We start from the raw sequence: 22,870 nt of genomic DNA on the forward strand, positions 1-22,870 counted from the left end.
CCTGAAAGTCAGATCGCGTTTAAAATGGAATTTCTCTTAATCTTAATGTCAGATAGCTGGTCCTCACAAGGGCTGGCTCCAGAGAAAAAATATTATTATTATTATTATTATTATTATTATTATTATTATTGACTAGAAGACTTGAGGCCTTAAAAACGTTTTGTGATTACGTAATACAATTCCGCAGTTATATCAGTCAGTTGTATTGATATGGAAAAGATGACCCATACTAATATAATTTATTCAAATAATCGCGGAATTTTTATTTTACAACAGTTTATCATACACATATTTAAATATAAAATATTTGATATATATTTTATTCATATAATTTATATATATATATATATATATGTATATATATATATATATATATATATGAATATATATATATGATATATATATATATATATATATATATATATATATATATATATATATATATAACGGAGCCGTCAAACTGCAATTCGTCCACAGAGATCGTCAAGTGTGTAAACTGAAATTCAACCAGGCTGTACAAAAGTTGCCCGAGCAGTCATTTCAGCAACCAAGCCCACATAACCAAAATAAGTGACACGTTGAACATCGAAAAGAGACTACACAAATCATTCATTGTAAAAAAAAAAAAAAAAAAAAAAAAAAAAAAAGTATATGTCTGCTCTCGAGAGCTAATCATGTGCACTTGTTAAGTCTCTCTTGTCTTCAGGGATGAGGCTGTAAGAGAGCCATCTACTATAACCACGTATATCACCTGGAGTTAAAGCAGCAAAACACAAAACACAAAACACATAACGAGCGAGACCTACCTGCAGATGAGAGAGGGTGATGGCGTAGGTGCCAGATTTCTCCGTCTCCTTTGGCACCGAGGATGCCAGTCTGCTTAGCTCCTCGGCCTTCCACTTCGTCCGCAGTCCTCCCTCGATCAGTCTCAGTGTCCTGAAGAAGAAGAAGAAGAAGAAGAATACATCCAGTATCTATATATAGCAATAAGGGTACTTTGAGAGAGAGAGAGAGAGCCTGCCTCCTTCAGCCTCAGCGTCCTGAAGAAGATGAATTCATTCAGTATCTATTTAATAATAAGGGTATTTCGAAAGAGAGAGAGAGAGAGAGAGAGAGAGAGAGAGAGAGAGAGAGAGAGAGAGAGAGAGAGAGAGAGAGAAGGGGGTGGTTTATGATTAAAAGAAAAAAAAAGTGAAACTCCAACATGGTATATCACACGTACTGGATACTGGGGTCTAACTAATAATAATAATAATAATAATAATAATAATAATAATAATAATAATAATAACTCCAATCTCAGGCTGTTGGTTACTGTCGTTGTGGTGGTCAGTTGCTGGATGACGACCTCCAAGTACCTGACCGTCTTCCCCTTCAATTGGGTTGAATACCTGGCTGCCGGACGAAGCTCCTCTGTTGCCAGAGGTTCCATTTACGTCGTTTTCGTTTATTCCTTCGTTTCTTAACATCATTGCTGAGTTTTGCTATTTAACCCATAGCTGGACCCTACCACATCAGGGATAGGTACTCATTTACAGCTGAGTAGACTGAGGAAATTATGGTAAAGATCCTTTCCCAAGGAATCAACGCCGATTAGAGCGGTCACCCATCCAACGACTGACCAGCCCCAATGTTGCTTAACCAGTCCATTGACGACCTAACCCACTCCTGCCACGGCAACAAAATCAACCATCTGATGTTCATGGACGACATCAAGCTGTGTAGTAAGAGCATCAAGGAAATAGATACCCTAATCCAGACTGTAAGGATTGTATCTGGGGACATCAGGATGGAGTTTGGAATAGAAAAATGCTCCTTAGTCAACATACAAAAAGGCAAAGTAACGAGAACCGAAGGGATAAAGCTACAAGATGGGAGCAGCATCAAACACATAGATGAGACTGGATATAAATACCTGGGAATAATGGAAGGAGGGGATATAAAACACCGAGAGATGAAGGACACGATCAGGAAGGAATATATGCAGAGACTCAAGGCGATACTCAAGTCAAAACTCAATGGAGGAAATATGATAAAACCCATAAACATATGGGCAGTGCCAGTAATCAGATACAGCGCAGGAATAGTGGAATGGACGAAGGCAGAACTCCGCAGCATAGATCAGAAAACCAGGAAACATATGACAATACACAAAGCGCTACACCCATGACCAAATACGAACAGACAATACATAACACGAAAGGAAGGAGGGAGATGACTACTAAGTATAGAGGACTGCGTCAACATCGAGAACAGAGCACTGGGGCAATATCTGAAAACCAGTGAAGACGAGTGGCTAAAGAGGGCATGGGAAGAAGGACTAATAAAAGTAGACAAAGACCCGGAAATATACAGACAGGACAATGACAAACAGAACAGAGGACTGGCACAACAAACCAATGCACGGACAATACTAGCCAGCGATGACACATGGCAATGGCTACAGAGGGGAGAGCTAAAGAAGGAAACTGAAGGAATGATAACAGCGGCACAAGATCAGGCCCTAAGAACCAGATATGTTCAAAGAACGATAGATGGAAATAACATCAATCCCATATGTAGGAAGTGCAATACGAAAAATGAAACCATAAACCACATAGCAAGCGAATGCCCGGCACTTGCACAGAACCAGTACAAAAAGAGGCATGATTCAGTGACAAAAGCCCTCCACTGGAGCCTGTGCAAGGAACATCAGCTACCTTGCAGTAATAAGTGGTACGAACACCAACCTGAGGGAGTGATAGAAAACGATCAGGCAAAGATCCTCTGGGACTATGGTATCAGAACAGATAGGGTGATACGTGCAAATAGACCAGACGTGACGTTGATTGACAAAGTCAAGAAGAAAGTATCACTCATTGATGTCGCAATACCATGGGACACCAGAGTTGAAATGAAAGAAAGGGAAAAAATGGATAAGTATCGAGATCTAAAAATAGAAATAAGAAGGATATGGGATATGCCAGTGGAAATTGTACCCATAATCATAGAAGCATTAGGCACGATCCCAAGATCCCTGAAAAGGAATCTAGAAAAACTAGAGGCTGAAATAGCTCCAGGACTCATGCAGAAGAGTGTGATCCTAGAAACGGCGCACATAGTAAGAAAAGTGATGGACTCCTAAGGAGGCAGGATGCAACCCGGAACCCCACACTATAAATACCACCCAGTCGAATTGGAGGACTGTGATAGAGCAAAAAAAAAAAGTAATAATAACAATAATTTGTGTAATAAAAATCCACAACTATATAGCAAACTATATTACTACGTAAAGACAAAAGCACACACTCACAAAATGCGTGGAATCACTTACACGTCGCCGAAGGTCTTGGTATAAGGCGTTCCGGGCGGGGTTGCTAGACCAATGTCGCTGGAGAAGAACGTCTCTTTGCCAATGTGGATTCTACTTCTTCCTAGTTTCGTTGAGAGGATCTCGCAGGACGCCATGAAGCCGATGTACACGAAGTCCCTGGAGACCACCTGAGGAGAAGCGTTCGTAGTACTCGAGGTTAGGCTAAGAACGAAACGGATTTATGATGACTTGGCTTTTGTACTTAGATCATGCCAGTTTTATACTGCGCATTTCAGCATTCACATTTTTTTCACCTCTCTCCAGGCCATTGTACTATTCACCTATGGTTTTCGAACTTTGTAATGTGTAGTACCATCCTGCAGCATTTTAGCAACAGCTTCTGAACCCGCAGAGTATCACAACATACCACTATAACTATTTGAAGGACCTCACAGCATTCAGCTAGACCTACTAAACACGCAACGTATCACAACATACAGCTATGGTTTTATTTTTTTTAATCCACAGCACATTGTATCATTCACCAATGACTTTTGAACCTACGGTACATTACAACATCCAGCCGCGGTTCTCCAGCCAATGGCACATTGGAGTATTCATCTATGCCTTTGGAACCTAACAGTTCATTCTAATATTGACCTGTAGCTTTGGAACCCACAGCTTATCGCGGTATTTACTTGTCTCAAACTCATGGAATGATTGGCACCTGCAGCTTATCACAGTATTTACCTTTTATGTGTCATTCATGGAATGATTGAAACCTACAGCTTATCACAGTATTTACCTGTATGTGTCAAACTCATGGAATTATGTCTAGCTATGGTTTATTTTAGCTTATTTTTCCTAAAACCATTGGCCGTTACAGAAGTCATCTGCGTCTGTTCTCACGGTCAGGCTACAGCCGAGCAAGAAACCTTACCTCATCCATTGCGGGGGCGTTGCCTCTGACGAAACTTCTCTCTGGGTTCTTGTGGTTGAACAGCTTCCACGTCTGGGCATAGATGCCGTCCTTCGCCTCCTGCAAAGGAATGGTAAAGTCGTACCAAAGAATTATACTCTGGAAGCCTCTCCTACAAACCTAACAGCATTTTAATGATTCTTCCACAGGAATATTCACGCATTTTGTATAAAAGACACACATAAAGCAAGAGGTGTATAATAAATAATCGTAAATTTATATAATCGCAAATTTATATGTTCAAAAATATTTTGTTGGGTCTACTTTAATAGAACCGTAACACCAACGAACTCCACCCCCAACACCTGCAGCAGCGTTGCCAACTATCTAAGAGCTCCTTACCCTACCTAGGCACTGAAATTACCCTACTTTCAGTGGTGACCAGGCGTCCCGTATTTATATTTGTCCCGTGTCCCGTATCGACCCTCCCCGGGACGCCTTTTGTCCCGTATTTTCAATATCTAAAAAATAAAAAAAAATAAAAAATACAATAAACTATCGAAATTTGTACTAAGCATGCCCCCTTCAAACGCTCAAGTGGAGAGAGTGTTCTCTCTGATGGGCCACCGATGGGGTGGGTGTAGGAACCGGTGCAGTGTACGTAGAGGTTGATCAAGTCAGAACTACAGATAAAGTGCAATTTCGGAGTTCATCACATATGCTCAAACCAAACACCATCTCTTGAGAACAGTTGGATCTAGTGCAAAATATGACAAATGGAAAATAACTTAACAACAATGAGGAAAATAATTTTAAAAGGATTATTGAAAGGTTTTCAACATATGTATTTTATTGTCTGCAATTTCTTCAATATATTGTGACAAGTCACTTTTGTTATTAATATCCTTCAAAGCTGCAAAACATGCTTGATTGCAATATTCTAATGCTTTGACACATGTAATGAACAGCTGTTTGTAACAAAATCTACAACGAATGCACTTTAAAACAAAAGAAACGTCAATAAAGAATGCTGAGAAGGACATTGCCTGCGTCACTGCGTGCATAACTTCGCATAAGTTGTCTATATTATTCAACTACCTCTTCAATTTAAGTGTCCCGTATTTCAATTTTCAAAATCTGGTCACCCACTGTCTTTCACGGTTATTGTACCCTACGTCCGGCCTTAAGATATACTCAATATAAATAAATTTGTTGTTTATTGGTCACTTTTTAATAAATAAAAGACAACCATCTTGAAATTACTCTACGTTTTGCTCAAATTTCGTGACATTACCCAGTTACCCTACGGACCCAGATTTGAGGCTGAATTACCCTGTGCATAGGGTAATTACCACAAGGTTGGCAACGCTGCCCTGCAGACATCTCGCGAGGCTTCGCGAATCGGAACTTGTTCTTTCGTTCGCTCACCCTGAAGAGTAACTCGTTGGTCGTGTCCTTGTAGACGCCGATGTCGAAGCCTTCCTTGACAGCCCTTGGGAGGTCCGTGAGGAAGTCGATGGGAGCTTCGAAGGCTGGGATGGCCAGCACGGCCGTCAGCATTCCCGAGTACAACACTGAGAATCAAAGTTATTTTTTTAGTCTTTGAGGATCTCGTACGTGAAGGCAACTGGAGGTCTCATAATTATTATCTTGAATTATCATCTGTGGTTGTATATCTTCGCAGTTTTTATCTTTTATAAATATACTTCCTAACCACTTCTAACGTATTGGGATGCTGTCTCTAACGGGGTATCGGCTGTAGCATTCAGCTTTTTCTACTGAGGTTTGTATAATAATAATAAATAATAATAATAATAATAATATAATAATATCATAATAATAATAATAATAATAATAATAATAATAATAATAATAATAATAATAATAATAGCAAATATATTTATCAGGTTCCCACAGAACGAAACAGGTCATCTTATTTTTGAAAGAAAGAGAATGGAGGCAAGCAAGATTAAAAAGTGTGTACAAAATACGAAATATAATAATAATAATAATAATAATAATAATAATAATAATAATAATAATAATAATAATAATAATAATCACGAGATGCCATCCTTAAGTCTGGTGTGGTTTATATTTTGGAAACCAAAACTGCGCTGTGGATATGATATGAATACTCTATAATAAAATAGTAAGCCTATAGCTCTTACCAACTATAATTTGAATCTGTATACTTCTTCTTTTCGATCTCAAATAAGCGAAAAAGACCACATAGACAGAACCCCAGCCACCTACCTACCTGAGACGACGAGGCAAAACAGGTACCAGGAGACGAAGACGACCCTCTCGGTCACGGTGGTCGTCGGCAGCAGGTTGCCCTGAGAGACTATGCTCCTGAACACGTTGAAGGAGTACGTCAGGAATTTCGGCAACTCGCGCCCCTTCACGTAAGCAGCAGACGACAATTTCGACTGGACGGCTATTATGGGGCCCATGAGCAGCACGGCAACGACGATGCCAAGCCAAACCTAAATAAATAAATTTTTTGATACACGACAGGGAGAGGTGGCGCCCACATAGGCCTAATGTTTAAGGTTTTAAAAAGACGAGCTTACATAGGACTAAAGTTTTTAAAAGCTTTAATATGACGAGCTCACATAGGACTAACGTTTTAAAAGTTTTGAAAAGAGGAGCTCATATGACCTAAGGTTTTAAAGGTTTTAAAAAGAGGAGCTTGCATAGAACTAAGGTTTTAAAAGTTTTATAAAGAGGAGCTCACATAAGCCTAAGGTTTTAAGAAGAGGCGCTCACATACACCTAAGCTTTTCAAAGGAAGAAAAGCAGCTTAAATAGGCCTATGGTTTAGATTGTCTGTTTCTGCTTTACATTTTAGCTTGCTACATGCCAGTACGAGCTCTTCCTTCTTATAGCAGCCCCTGTAGAAGATTGTGAATGCTTAAAAAATAAATATATATGTGTATGTGTGTGCGTATGTTGCCATACCTGGGCGGTGAACGGTGAGAGAATGGCCAGCACTCTGCTCTTCTCTTTGGGCGCCCTCGAGAATAGGCCCAGGGGCGACCGATAATATGGGTATGGGAAGTCCACTACAGTCTTGCGAAGGGCTGCAGAACGATATATGTAATGTATGTATATTATGTATATATATATATATATATATATATATATATATATATATATATATATATATATATATATATATATATATAAAAGTCTATGCAAAAAATGTCAATTTGTTAAAAATAAATCAAACATCAAGTTAATGCATAGAATTTCAAATCTTGTCAGCAGAGGAGGAGAAGAAACAGTCAATGACAGTAGAAAAATTAATAAATATAAAAACAAAAGTGTGAGTAGGTGGCTTGTCAGAAGTGTCATACCCGACAGGGAAATGGCGCAGATGGCAAAATCAGCTTCCCTCCTGGCCACCATCCCAATCATTCCGGTGACTGAGCCGTTGGGAAGGGGGTTCCCATACGACCCGTCGGGAGGGTCCACGATGCGGATTCTGGAAATAATAATAATAATAATAATAGCCGAAGTAGTTCCAGGACTCATTGCAGAGGAGTGTGCTCCTAGAAACAGCGCTCTGCAAACTGCTCTAATCGTGTCATTTGCGATTAAATGCAGAAGGGAAATCTTAAACCTAAATCAGATTTGAACTCGCATCTAAGACACTGTGAGTCACAGACAGTAATAATAAATCTGTAGACTATGCTTGTAGGATGTGAAGTCCTTAGTAAAGAGAAATCATCTAAATTTATTGCCGGTCTTTTTGTCTGTCTACCAGACCCTCTTCGGTGTCTGGAATCCTTTTGTTATTGCTGATTTATGGTTTTCATAAAAGAATATCCATTTAGAATCAAGGTTTTTAGATGTGAGTTACTATGAAATTAGCAAAAGTCTAAGAAATAATAAAATAGTCGAACCCACGTGAAATTGAGGGCGGAACTGAGCGTCTTCATCATGGCCACGTCGATCCCGGTGGAGGGCTGCGTCCTCCCGTCTGGCAGACGAACGAGGTTGCAGAGGCCGAAGTTATTGACGGCTGCGATGCGCATCTCCCTCCCGTTCATGTCCCTGTAGGAGGCAGAATCATCTCTAAGGGCGACCTGCTTCAGGAGATCTCTTCCGCGGGCGGTGGCGAGGTCCAGCTTGGCGTCACGGAAGAATCTGTGTCGTTTGGACAAGGGGCTTCATAATACCAACTCGTGGAATCTATACACAAGGAATGGAACCCAGGATTTCTGCCAGAGGCCAGGCACTGGGACATATGAGGTTATTCAGCGCTGAAAGGAAACTTGAAAGTAAAAGGTTACGAAGATGTAACGGGAGGAAAACCTCAAAGCAGTTGCACTATGAAATAAATGTTAGCAGAGGGTGGATAGCGAGATGAAGGGAATATGGAAGGGTTGCAACTAGGGGCCGATTAGGGGATGCTGCAAAGACTCTTAAGTAATGCCTACAGTGCACCGCACGTGAGGTGCATTGACGGCACTACCCGGCTACAGGGTAGAAATCTACGCAAGAAAAGGATTTTACAGAGTATTTTTTGCTTTCAGACAGCAAATGATGACAGGTACTGTTCACTGCGATTTAAATAACACAAAATAGTAATATGGTAAGACGAATAAATATACGACGCCTTACAGATTAAAATTAGCCATCCATACAAATTAAAATCAACCAGCTTTTGTCTTTGTTTCTGTTCCAAAAAAGGGGAGTTTCCTTTCGTAAATCGATAATTACATTTATAATCTCTATACCTTTAATTACGGTATGTATCACTGTAACGCGATGAAACGCAGTATTGGTAGATAAAATTGTCAAGGTCGCAGTCACAGTTGATTAAATGACTGACTGATTGTGAGTTATCTGGCGTCGTCAGTCAGAGTTGAGCGCGAGAAATTTGTGCTAGTGGCTATAGCTTTAGCAGAAGTACCTGATAATGCCTTCCGCGTCAACACGAGACGAAAACACGTCGTAACTTTCCCCAGCATTCTGGACGACGAGAATCACCCGAGTTCCCTCGAAGACCAGTCCTTCCAGGCCGTTCGTGACGTAGTCTCCTTCTCCTGCGTCTCTCAACATCACTATCCACAGGACGTAGTGGCTGTTGAGTCTCCTGCGGTGAATCTGAAATTATCAAAGAAACGTGTCAAAAGAACGAGTTTATGTGCGTACATGTATATGTATAGTTCTTATAGGCAGAGCATGACCCTGTCATTTGTCAATAGCTCTCCCAATACGTGCAATTACTGAGTAAGTGCTTTCGTCATTAGTTTATATATATATATATATATATATTATATATATATATATATATATATATATATATATACGTGTGTATGTGTACCACACAACGACATTAAATGTATAATCATACTGAAATCATAAAAAGAAATGCACTATAATCATGCTTGACATTCGCGCCATTTCGCAGGTCAACTGAGCCTTCCCAGGAAACATTAAAAGCACCAAGCATCAGGGTCATTTTTTTTTTTTTTTCTTTATGGAATAGTTACCGTCCGAAACATGTCCGTGATCTGCTTAGGACGGCAGAGAAGCAGAAGGACCGTAGGACCGTCGGCAGGCGCCAGGATATTCTCCAGCTGAGCCTCGGTTCCGTCGACCCGATAAACCATCAGACCGCTCTCCGTCTTGGAGAACTGCGTGACGTCATAGACTTCATCTGCTCGACGAAAAGAATTCATTTATCTCTTTGAAATGAACACTAAATTGAATTTAATTTAGAATTTTAAACACTGAAACGGAAATTGACAGTAGAAGCTTTGAAAGGTGTAACAGGAGGAAAACCTCCAAGCAGTTGCACTATGATTCAATTGTTAGGAGAGGATGTAAGAGAAAATATGGAAGGAGGTGCAGTAAAAGGAACGAAAGGGGTTGCAGCTAGTGACCGAAGACACACTACAAAGAACCTAGAGTAATGCACTGACCCCCTAAGGGTCTAAATACCAAGTGAATGTCGTAATATCTAATTGCAACTACAGATTTGATTTTGCAATTATAGGAAAGGGAAATGAAACCTATTGAACTTTTATGCATCTTAATCTGAAATTAAAATCAGGTTATTTCTGCTGACTTTATCATGAACTAATGAACCTTTCTTCATTGCAAAAAATCACCAGATTATGATTTAAAAGAGGCAATAAATAATGTTAAAATCACGACTCACGACAGGATAAGAGCCAGTATCATTAATAATAATAATAATAATAATAATAATAATAATAATAATATAATAATAATAATAATAATAATAACAATAATAATAATAATAATCTAACTATATGATAATAGTTAGGGTAGACTTTGCTTTCTTAAATATCATAACTAACAGAGAGAGAGAGAGAGAGAGAGAGAGAGAGAGAGAGGCGAGTTACTAATAACATACTAATGTAACCTTCGAATCGCACGTCATAGAGCAACTGCAGGTAGCGATGGCTGTGACCAATCAGCGCCGACAGAGCGGTGATGACGTCACGTCGAAAACTCCTGAAAAAAAAAGTAAAGATAACAATATCCCATATAAGTAATTAAGAACACAAGTAAATTCATGTATCACATTTCTGACGTTAGATTCAGCTTTGAAGGTAGTCAGTCAGTCCAAATTCTCGTTAAGAATATCTTTTAATAATAATAAATAAACAAATTCAGTTACCTAGTTCCGTCAATGGACGAATTTTCTTGCTGGTCTTGACCCACAAAGTTGGGTATTCGCGGCAAACGACCAGAAACAGACCCACACAAGAGACTCAGGAGAACTATCACTGATGGACGAAAAGAAAGAACAAAAATAGTCTATTAATAAATACATATATTGTTTTGCTTCAATCATTTTTAGCCCGTTCTCAGATCTAAAAACCTACTGATGCTAGTGGGCTGTAAATTGTTATTTTGATCATCCACTCCCTAATCGTCAAACATACCAAATTGCAACCCTCTAGCCTCAGTAGTTTTAATTTTATTTAAGGTTATAGTCAGCCATGGATCGCTTTCCGGGGACATGGGACGCACTCCTCATTCTATCGCATCTGGCAAGCAACTAGAGAGCTGCCGGTCATAGTTGATGATTTTATACAGCATTATACGTTGTACAGAAATCTCGATTCTTTTTACTACAAATGTCAGTGACCGTTTCTTTCCCTCTACTCTCTTCTGCTCAATAAAAAATAAATAAATAAATGGAAACAACGTCTGTTCTCTAAGGTGGCATAAGCAGGAGGTAAAAGTGCAGTGGGTTTTCTTAGAATCGTCATTAGCTCTTACCAAACTGCTGGCTAATTAGAGATGCCATCACCGTCAGCAGGGGCAGAGGACCAGAACCTGAAAATATGAAAAGGGAAACATATGTACATTATATAATATATATATATATATATATATATATATATATATATATATATAATATATATATATATATGTATAATATATGCAATATCAACACAACCACAAAGGTGTCCTTTCATGGAAGCAGGCAGGCGCAGGCGCCCATTCAAAAATGATTGTAGGTATACTTCTGTAAATCAAAATAAAAGATAAATAAGTAAAAATGACAGAAAGCAAATAACTGGGCCAGAGCTTCTGAGAACTTGTTGCTGCAGCGTAATAACAGTGAATTGAATTGTTTTAAAAGGATTTGATAAACCGAGCATTCACTGAACTCCTGTACTGAAATGGATTCGTAAAGTACATGGGCGTGAACCCCCTTTATAAGTAGGATTTGCAGGATTTAATATGCATACGCGTCTGACGTGTCATTTTTTTTTTTCTCTCTCTCTCTCATTTGAAGGCAGTCACACGAACTTAATTCTTTGCAGACGTAAAAACTGACATGGTCACCCCCAGCCACTCGCTGAATTATTAAAAAAATGATAATAACAAAGAACAAGAACAATATCTGCAGCATTTACGTAGCTTCCTATCTCAACTTAATCATCATTCACTGACGGACAAAGGCGCTATCGTAAACGTCATTGAATTTTCCTTTCACCTGTTCATGAATGTCTAAATTTCAATTTGAATAAAGCACAGAATTATTCGAAACGAACGTTTTTCCAGAACGATAAGCCAGCGCTCAATTGTCACCTCAGCACGATTGTCATGTGGCCGTTAGTCCCGCGTTATATCTTTACCTTCTGGGAAAACTATAGTACGTTCGGTTATCGGAATTCTGGCCGTTGTGGCGTCAGATGACCTTACAACCAATCAATCTGATGTTGTGGTGTTTCTGACCTCCATGGCGCGACACCAATGAATTCCCTTGCAGTTACAAATTTACCACGAGGTTCAAATATCTATATTGTTAAATGAGCTTGACTTTCTGGTGACATCAGGCAACCCTCCGTGGCTTTTCCGACCACAGGCCACGGCACTGAGGAATAAAATTCTTCACTTTGCCTTTTTATGTTTTATTATGAAAGTAGTTATAAAACATATCCTACTCATTTATAGAAATGAATTTTATTAAAATCCTTTATTTTTCTTCGTCAAAAATACTTTAGGTTAAGCTAGTGACGTTAGTTTTTTACGTCACAGAAAATAATTGTACATCGGAAAATACGCATTCAACATTAAAAATCATAAATAACGTAAAAAAAATCAGAAGAACAGCTTATAGTAACACTGCTAGAAGCTAATGTTGTGTAGAAAAAAAAAAACGGAATCGCTGATAAGAAGCCTTTCCCGAGTACGTATTCCTCGCAATTTACGTCTGAGACATCGGTCTCTATTAACAGCCAATATAAACAGACTACACAAAGAGAAAGCGTGACCACTTCGCGGAACAAAGGAGAACAGGACTGAGAGTGTCAATAAAACAAACATATATGTCGAAAGTATACAAATTGCTAGGGACGTTATACCTCCCAGAGGACTCAGAATACATAAACGATACAATGCAAGGCTGCCAATGAAATAAAAGTTCGTCAATACATGCCATGAATCTTTCTAATATATAGGACACGAACGAAAGACATTCTTTACCTCCATAACGCTAAGCAAACAGAGCACTTGGGGAAAGTAAACACGTTTAGGATAATGAACCTTGAAGAGAGATGGGCTAAAATGATTGACCTGCGTCTACACGCTAATACGATCAGAGATATATCATAAAACACACAACACACTATATATATATATATATATATATATATATATATATATATATCTATATATATATATATATATCGAGCTACAATGTCCTTTAATATCTAATTCGCTCTACTCGGAATTAATATATTTTCATATATGCTTAACCGAAGGGGAATTTTTTCTCGATAATAGACTTGCCTGGACCACGGCGCGAACCTATGGATCCTTTCAAATCCAGGTTCGCACCCTGGTCCAGGCAAGTCTATTATCGAGAAAAAATTCCCCTTCGGTTAAGCATATATGAAAATATATTAATTCCGAGATAGAGCGAATTACATATTAAAGGACATTGTAGCTCGATATATGTATATGAATCACGGAAATGTGATATAACTTATATATATATATATATATATATATATATATATATATATATATATATATATATATATATATATATACCTACTTGCACTTTCGTTTCTTTCACCAACACTTGACATCCGAAGACTTCGGTCTAGGGAAGTTTTATTCCCTTGATTATATATATATATATATATATATATATATATATATATATATATATATAAAATCAAGGGGAATAAAACTTCCCTAGACCGAAGTCTTCGGATGTCAAGTGTTGGTGAAAGAAACGAAAGTGCAAGTAGGTATATATATATATATATATATATATATATATATATATATATATATATATATATATATATATATATATATGTATATATATATATATATATATATATATATATATATATATATATATATATATACATACATACATACACACATATATATATAAAATAAATAAATGAAATAAAATAAAAAACGAAGGTGCAAGTAGAATAGGTCTAGTAGACGGATATAGCCGGCGGCACGTACCATAACCATTGGCATCTGAGAGAAACCACAGCATCAGCTGCAGATGAAATTGCCTTTCTGAAGTCTCGATTGTGGATATGATGATCGTACTAGTATTACAAAAAAAAAAAAAAAAAAAAAAAAAAAAAAACACTTAGATACCTGTCTGATATGAAATACCCACATACCCATTAATTCAATTAACGTCAATACCAAGCGTAATAACTGGCTGAATTAAACATCCCAGCTATCCAAAATACAATAAAGAATAAAACCTGATATACCACAACTCACAACGCTCATAAAATGGATATCACACGGAGACTTACTGGAGCGGTTTTTAAACCACTGTTATATTGTAAAAAAAAAAAAAAAAAAAAAAAAAAAAAAAAAAAAACAAAAAAAAAAAAAAAAAAAAAAAAAAAAAAAGCAAGCGTTATACGAATTATTGAAAAAACAAGCTTTAGACGATCTTGCTGCATGATGCCTTTATTTCAAAAGATCCGCTAACTCGCGCCTTTCAGATATTACCGTGTCTTTATTTTTAACAAACTTGCCTCAGTTAGTCACCTTAAAATAAAATAAAAAATAAATAAAATACCATTACTCGTAACTAAGCGACCGTCCTGCATTCACTCTCAAGTTATGATCATTATTCTAAGCTCTGAAGACGAGGTAACACGAGCAGATCTTCCGAAACTTAATTGTCCGCGCTCTGCAAAAAAATATAGCAACCAAGTGTCCAACATTAGGCGCGATACTGAAGTAAGACTAGTCCCATCTTTCCCGCAAACGCTGCATGGCAGATGCCAAAGGTTCGTCAGTTATTTCGCGTGCCAACGTCTTTGCAGGAAAAATTTCTCACCAAATTTGATGCATTTTATCAAATTCACCAGTTGATTACAGGTCAGTGTCATCTCACAAGTGAAAAATAAATAAATTTATAAGTAAAAAAAATTCCGTTTAACAGTTCCTCTGTACGGGAAAATAAGATGAATAACTATTGAAAGACCTTCATCGTTCGCAAAATACAATGGTATGTTCATGATCTGCATATGTGCATTATCAACATAAGACACTAAATATTACTGTGTCAACCAACAGTTATTTTAGAAAATATATAAGGTCTATAAAGAGGAAGTGTCTAAACTAAGCAGTATCTCAGGAGTTGAAATCTAATGGATGAAATCTATGGAGATAGAATAGTACTACGAATACTTCGAAACGATCTTGAAAATGAATGTTTGAAACACGCACTGATTAGTTCATATAAGTTCTAATGAAACAAAAAAAATATATTCATAAGCAAACCTTGATAGCCATTGTGCAGTGAAGTCGACTCGCAAACTACTTTCATAGATGTACTTGAAATTAAGTCTAGCGTAAAATATATCCAAAAAACAAGCAAAAATTCCACTCTACTCCTTCAAAAACTGCGAAATGAATCCTGTGTATTTACAGACAGGTAACAACGGATGCTCTGCTGAAAAAAACTTACATATACACAATATATATATATATATATATATATATATATATCTATATATATATATATATCAGTATATATATATATATCTTCCTTACTGGTAAGCGGAGAGAGAGAGAGAGTGAGAGAGTTGGAAGGGAGATCATAGAAGCCGTGCACTCACTTAGTCGAAGCTCTGAGCAGTGAGCGAATGATTCTCGAAGCACTCGGAAGCAAACTTTTCGGCAGTTCACCCTGGAACTTTTCAGCCCCACCCACCTCACCAGTCTCAACCTCTTACGTTTCTACCACTCGCCTCAATCCATTCTCTCGCTGGCACCTCCTATTAAACTATTTTTGCACTTTATCTTCGTTCCAGATGTAACTGTTTCATCTTAGTCGAGAGACCTAATCAGACACAAAGGCCCATTGCAAGTTCGTTGTATTAAAAGTAAATATGGACTCAACTAAACTGATGAAAAATTCGCTATTATTCCCACGAGGCACCATAGTGTATTCGCTGCATCAGGAAGGACAGAGGGATGGAAAGAATTCCATATTGGGGGAGGTTTAGATAGATATACATTGGCGGATTTAAGAAGGGGGGCGGGCGAGTGGTTACGTGCCCATCCCAACCACCATGGTATGAATAATGGAACATTGTTTTCTTTCAATAAATCCATATTAGTAGCAAATATTTGCTAGTTAATGATTATTTCAACAACAAAAAACAACAACTAATACTGTATATATATATATATATATATATATATATATATATATATATATATATATATATGTGTGTGTGTGTGTGTGTGTGTGTGTGTTGTGTGTGTGTGTGCGCGTGTGTATACATAAATATTGAATTTTATGTACTGTATGTGTATACGTGTTACATATATTATAATCCTAAAGGTCTGTCCACACTACGAAACATTAACTCTCGTGATAAGGTTTTAACACAGCATCCGTTGCAATGATAAGTCTAATAATATGTACGCTACAACGATGATAAGGGAATGCTGGTAGTTTATAGAGGAAAGAACCACATGCGAGTTATACTCAAACGTATAGAAAACGCACAAGAAGTGGTAACTTAGATTGGGGTAATATACTTCAGTTGGACAGGCGAGTCCAAAAGTCTGCTACACCAGAAGATTGTATGCGAGATTGGGAGGGACTTCCTAAAGAGGACTGACACGTTGACGGTTTGAGATGAAGATAATTATCAACATATGAACAGCAGAGCAAGAAGGGATTACCTATCGGCCGTGGTTCCCAGGGTGTAATTTGATTTGAAAAGGGACAAATTCGAGAATGTTTAAACCAAGTTAATGGCCTTTTAGGCTTCATCCACGTGAATATAAGAATTGTAGTATATCATCGCAGGGGGCAGCAGGATTTTGGAGGAAATTAGCTGGGGCATGGCCAAAAAAAAAAAAACGGCTGGGAGCCTAGGGTCACTATTGAGTTAAATCAACAGGGTTGGAAGGTAGGGAAAAAGGATACGCTAGGTCCTTAAAGGACATTGCTAGAGATGTGTAAATGGATGTACTACTAAAAATACCAGCTGTAGGTACTAGCACACACACCATAGTTACTATACGTTTTTAAAGAATGGGGAAAAGTATGAATCGAAAGATGCATTAAAGACAAAATCATGTCGGATGGCTAAGCACTTTCGAAGTTGAGACGATACAAACTTCAAATCTGAGTCATAGGTTTAATTATCCACTGTCACTATAAGCGTATAATTATTGTGCGATAATACATACGAGAAAACAGGGAACTGCAATTCTTTAAATCTGATCTGATTCTCTATCAAGGTTTAATTGATATAATTTAACGGCTGTACCGATGTCCTTTTTTATCAATTAAATGACGTGTTGCCCTATCAATTAATCTCGCTTTCTGTGGTAATATGGTGCAAAGATTTGTGACTCCATTGGTATCAGAGCCACTTTCCTATGACTATTTCAAGTTTAACGTTTACTTACCTGCATGGCCTCCATAGCAATAGTTGTCCTCACTCCTCAGGCTGGTCTGCAGAACTCAGTCATTCACGTAACACTTTTTTTCAGTCATTCACTTGAACACTTTTTTTCAGTCATTCACTTAACACTTTCTTCAGTCACACGTTATGAATTTCGATGCACCATATCAACCATTATCTGGATCTGTTTAACGCTGTGTAATACGGTTAAAAACCCAGAGCCTATATATTGGCTTTGCTTTGGTTCAACTTTTTCAACTTCCTGCAACTATTGAATATAGTCAGCTGATGTGTCAAAGGCAGACTTATAGTTTTTATTTACATGCACTTATTATCAAATTACGAGATTCCCATTTTATTAAGTCCATCTAATTTTGTTTTAGTTTTATATAAATTACAACTGTAATTATACTAGATAAGATTTATCCAAGGCAAGTCTAAACTGAAATTCAATGGTCGTTTTCCTCCAATGTTTACATACGAGATTGTGAATAGAGTGACTGGGCGGTTACTTACCTTTCCTTTACTTCCTCTGACTGAAATACCGCAGTCTTGCATCGAAAATAAAGTGTATATAAGTGGAATTTGGACTAATTACTTAGATTTAAATATGGAACACTTGGGATTGCCATTGCTCATGAAACCTAAAGCCAAAAACCTTTGGAATCGGCGGAATGACAACGGCCGAGACTTAAGGAGAACGATGTGGTCATTATGGTCGCTGGCAAGCTGTGTTTTAATTTTAACTTTTCTTCCTCCTGTTTTGCTAAAAGTTTTCCCGTGAGGAGATGTTAAAATGAAGATTAAAACGTCCTTGTAGCAGCCCCTTTTCAGCAAGTGTCAGTAGCTACTACAGTAATAGGTAGACGTAAAGCAGTCTTATTCCTGTCATCAGGCCTACCTAATTAAACTGAATATATCGGGTGGGGAAAATTGGAAGGAGTAAGAAAACATCCAGAAACTTCACATTGATATTTTATGTAGTTTTTATTGATCAAAAAGTAAACTATTACCATATAACAGAAAAAATCGATGAGCGATATTGTATAAAAAGCATGAGCTAAAAGCGGTTTTAGCGGAACACTTTCAAAAATTTGGCAGCCGACTTGAAGACCTGAATTGCAACGTAAGTCTAGATATTTTTATTGGGAAATACGTAACGTACTGTTCACTTCCCCTTCGTAATTCTTATAGTATTTCCTATGGAATAAATGTCAGAGAGGCTGTCGTTCGACCATTGCTGATGATGTAGTAATGTTGAAAGTTGGCTTTGTGATATATGACAATTGTCTCATACTTGGATATTCTCAACCAACAAATGTGTAAAAGAACGTATCAGCAGTGAAGAGAAACAGAAGGAACGTGTAATCCACGCAAATTTTCAGGGAATGCTTTTAATCCCAAAAATATAAGTCCCCTAAAACTTACCAGGGGTATAAACCTGTTCTTTCAGGGTTTGCTTTTAATCCCAAAAATATAAGTCCCCTAAAACTTACCAGGGGTATAAACCTGTTCTCAAGTGCTTACGGAAAACAATAAATGTAGGGTGAAAATGTATATATCCTCCTGGTTAAGTAGGTGCTGACCTCAGGTTAGTTTAAGTTAGGTGACCATCCGCCCATTACCCCTCTCAGGTCAGGTAAGATATAGTCCGTGAAGCAGATATCGTATTTTCCGTGAAAATGATAACAATAATACATATTCCCTTTAACATATACACAATGTACATGTACAAGTCAGTACCCCATTTCATCGTATTTTTTTTTCTTATTACTCTCATATATACTATCTATACATATATAAATATATATACATATATGTGTAGTATATATATTTGTATGGTTTTTTGGAGGGAAAGGGAGCCTCGAGCAAGATTTTCAGTTTTAAACAATCTATTATTTTACTTAGGTCACTCATCCTACTGCTTCACCAGTGGCTCGCTGGATTCTTTCCCAAATCTGTGAGTTCAACTGCAGATTTTTTTTTTATTGTTGAAGGAGGCGAGGTTGATATATATACATAAGGAGCTCAGTGTTAGAGCGCTTGGCCTGCTCATGTTTGCAAATTTTACGGCTGGGTTCCCAGCCTGCTGCTCATTAGTCAGCCTACCACAAAGGGGGCTAGTACCATTAATGCATCTCATGTGGTGCACTGTAGGCATTACCTAAGGATTTTTGCAGCCTCCCTTCGGCCCCTAGATGCAACCCCTTTTCATTCATTGTACTGAACCTTCAGCTGGTCACCCTTTCCAAACAGTTATTTCATGATGCAACTGCAAAAGGTTTTTCCTCCTGTTGCTCCTTTCAAAGCTACCTATACTTTCGATTTCCTTTCCAGCGCTGAATGACTTAATAGGTCCCAGTACTTGGCCTAAAATTATATTCTCCACATGAACATCCGTTGAAAACAGGGTGCCATGGCTAAGGCTTGTTCAAATAACATTGGCTGGCAGCCAGGCTAAAGCCTGGAATTGTTGAAAATTGCACCGGAGGAAAGATGCCATGACTGAGGTTTATGATTATTAGATAAATAGTGGATTTGAAGTCTCTTAAAAGTGACTGAAGAATGCGTTAACGTGTGATTGGCGTGACAGAAGGCCATCGACTTCAAAACTCCCAGGAATACGACAGGTGCCACTCAGAGTGCCAGAGATCTGACACTCTCGGGGTTTCGGGGACGCTCTCGATCTAGCTGTAAATAAGGAAAACCTTTGATGTTCTGGAGATCTTCGTTGCATTAGCAATCGCTCTTCTCTCCGAAGTAGAGGGCGGACAGCGACAGCGTAATAATGATCATGGTAAATTCAACTCAGAGGGTTTTGGACTTCACACACACACACACATACACGAAAAGCTTCGTGGATCTTGCCTTACAAGGTAAATCCGTTGGTCCCGTTACTGAATAACCACCGGTTCCATGCAACATAAAAACAACATACAAACAAACAAACAAAAAAACTTACTTGCCTTACAAGACCCCATAAAAGAAACCGATTTTATGTCTATATATATATATATATATATATATATATATATATATATATGTGTGTGTGTGTGTGTGTGTGTGTGTGTGTGTGTATGTATGTATGTATGTATGTATATATATATATATATATATATATATATATATATATACCATAAAACTTTGTCATCATTCAGTAGCCACCAAACTCAAAAACCTTCATTACATGATGCGAGAATTTAATAAACCTGTAGCTTCTCTCGCCATTAATAAAAGAAATATAATAATTCTATAAATTCTTTTTTATGCCGTTTCTCTGGTGATATATGGTCCCTCTTCTTCAATACGTCAGTGAGTGATTCTCACAAGTATTGATCACGAATTCCTTCGCCGACATTTTCTCTGGTTTTTGTGATTTTGTTTATATATAATGAAGCATGAAATATGGCTGAGAACGCCTCCTTCCCTTGGCAGCTATTTTGGTAAAGCAAAAACCAACTCGTTTCTGTGGCGGATGTGGCACTGTTAGAGTGGCACTTGTCATAGTTGTCACCTTCTAAAGTTTTGAAGCCCCTGGCATTTTGCCATGTCTGTCGTTTGCAGACTAGTCTGATTCCTCAACTGATGACCGTAGAGAGAGAGAGAGAGGGGGGTCGCGATTAGTGTGATGAGAAGTATCATAACAGTAAAACAGTTCGTCGTCCATCACCTAGACTGGAGCGGATTTCTAAATCCTACCACTTGCTTTGAAGGTCGACGAATAAATGCCGCTTACGAGGGAATGCCAAAGGTTTTCAGAGGTCCAAAAATATTAACATTTGATTCCAATTACTCGGGATCCGTTTCATGATCTTATTTTGTTTGTTTGTACGATGGTTTTACGCTGCATGGAACCAGTGGTTAATCAGCAACGGAACCAACGGCTTTACGTGACTTCCGAACCACATCGAGAGTGAACGTATATCACCAGAAACACACATCTCTCGCTCATCAATGGATCTTATTTTGTACGTCGGTGTAAAGGTCCGATCTTTATGTAGACAGTACCAAGATTTCCACTCTTCTGCATGACTGTTCATCTAAAAGACATCATAGCCAAACGGACGAAATGAATATCAGCGCTAAATAATAAATGCAGAAAACGGGATGATGAAAGTCAGAGGTTACAGTGCAGATACCTTTGGCCTCGGAGCGAGTCAAAACTTGGAGGCTTTTGGGTAATAAACGCAGAAACACATTTTTATAAACCCCGTTTACGGTCGTCGTCTACTTTACGGGAAAAAAATTAATTCATGCAGATAGCTCATTCTGATTCCACAACGTATTTACGGTAATTTTAACCTTGCATTTTTCTACTTTGCCTGTCAAATTTCGCGATTCCTTGCATTAGATGATTATTCGTAAAGTTTACAACCACCCCCCCCCCACAAGAAAAAAAAAAAAAAAAAAAAAAAAAAAAAACTTTACTGCTTGTGCGAGGCTGAAGGCAGAAAAGTCCTGACTTACACATTTATCATGGCGTTTGTTTGTTTGCACTGTGTTCTTACGTTTCATGGAACCAGTGTTGCACATTTTATTACTACTTATTTCATTGTCGTTTTGTATGTACACTATTGTCTGCTCACTTTTTCATGTACAATTTGAAATGCCTTGGACACAATATTGTGTCAATATATGTATTGGCAGAATCCCTCTACGAAGTAGCATCAGTTACACCCGATGACCATTCTGCTATGCGTCGCAAGTTCAGATGGCTGCCTGCATACTATATTTGGCTGTTTGATACTATACTCTGTTTTTTTTCATCTGTCCATCTGCCTGTGGTGTTTTTGTATGGCAACACTGCGTCCCGGGCTTTAGATAGTTACATTCAACGATTATAATAATATCCTATTTCGAATATTAACGGTGTAATTCGCGTACAGTAAATTATTAAAACACTTTTCAGTTGCAAATGTACGCCCAGATATCCTTTTATTTACCTAAAACACCACAGGCAGATGGACAGATGAAAAAAAACAGAGTATAGGGTTACTGCTAGTTCCTAAATATCACATCACCTTTTGCGGACATTTTTCAATGAATGCGTAGGTGCCATTACGAATTTTGTCCCTTATCTTCGGTTCTTGCTGGATCCAAGCAACTTGTCACCTACAGTGTTCCAATTATCATTACTGTTGCTGCCCTTTTGTAGTCAACAGCTGATTATTATTTCAAGTTAACTGTGATTTCTATATATTGACATTTTTCTCAAAATGCATGTATACT

General features: G+C 37.8%; 1 protein-coding gene across 1 annotated transcript in view; it reads right to left on the bottom strand.

Moving 5' to 3' along the window:
- Positions 1–17,912, bottom strand: part of LOC135197890 (uncharacterized) — a 47,083-nt gene extending 29,171 nt beyond the window's left edge. Inside the window, 14 exon segments of the mRNA XM_064225108.1 lie at positions 807–936; positions 3,314–3,480; positions 4,233–4,331; positions 5,640–5,785; positions 6,472–6,700; positions 7,176–7,297; positions 7,574–7,701; positions 8,127–8,366; positions 9,136–9,329; positions 9,719–9,885; positions 10,618–10,709; positions 10,876–10,984; positions 11,484–11,540; positions 17,646–17,912. Of these exon segments, the coding sequence (XP_064081178.1) occupies positions 807–936; positions 3,314–3,480; positions 4,233–4,331; positions 5,640–5,785; positions 6,472–6,700; positions 7,176–7,297; positions 7,574–7,701; positions 8,127–8,366; positions 9,136–9,329; positions 9,719–9,885; positions 10,618–10,709; positions 10,876–10,984; positions 11,484–11,511 (1,851 nt within the window). The 5' untranslated portion in view covers positions 11,512–11,540; positions 17,646–17,912.
- Between the last annotated feature and the right edge of the window lie 4,958 nt (positions 17,913–22,870).

Source organism: Macrobrachium nipponense, chromosome 23, assembly GCF_015104395.2.
Source record: "Macrobrachium nipponense isolate FS-2020 chromosome 23, ASM1510439v2, whole genome shotgun sequence".
In the NCBI taxonomy this organism is placed as follows: Eukaryota; Metazoa; Arthropoda; class Malacostraca; order Decapoda; family Palaemonidae; genus Macrobrachium; species Macrobrachium nipponense.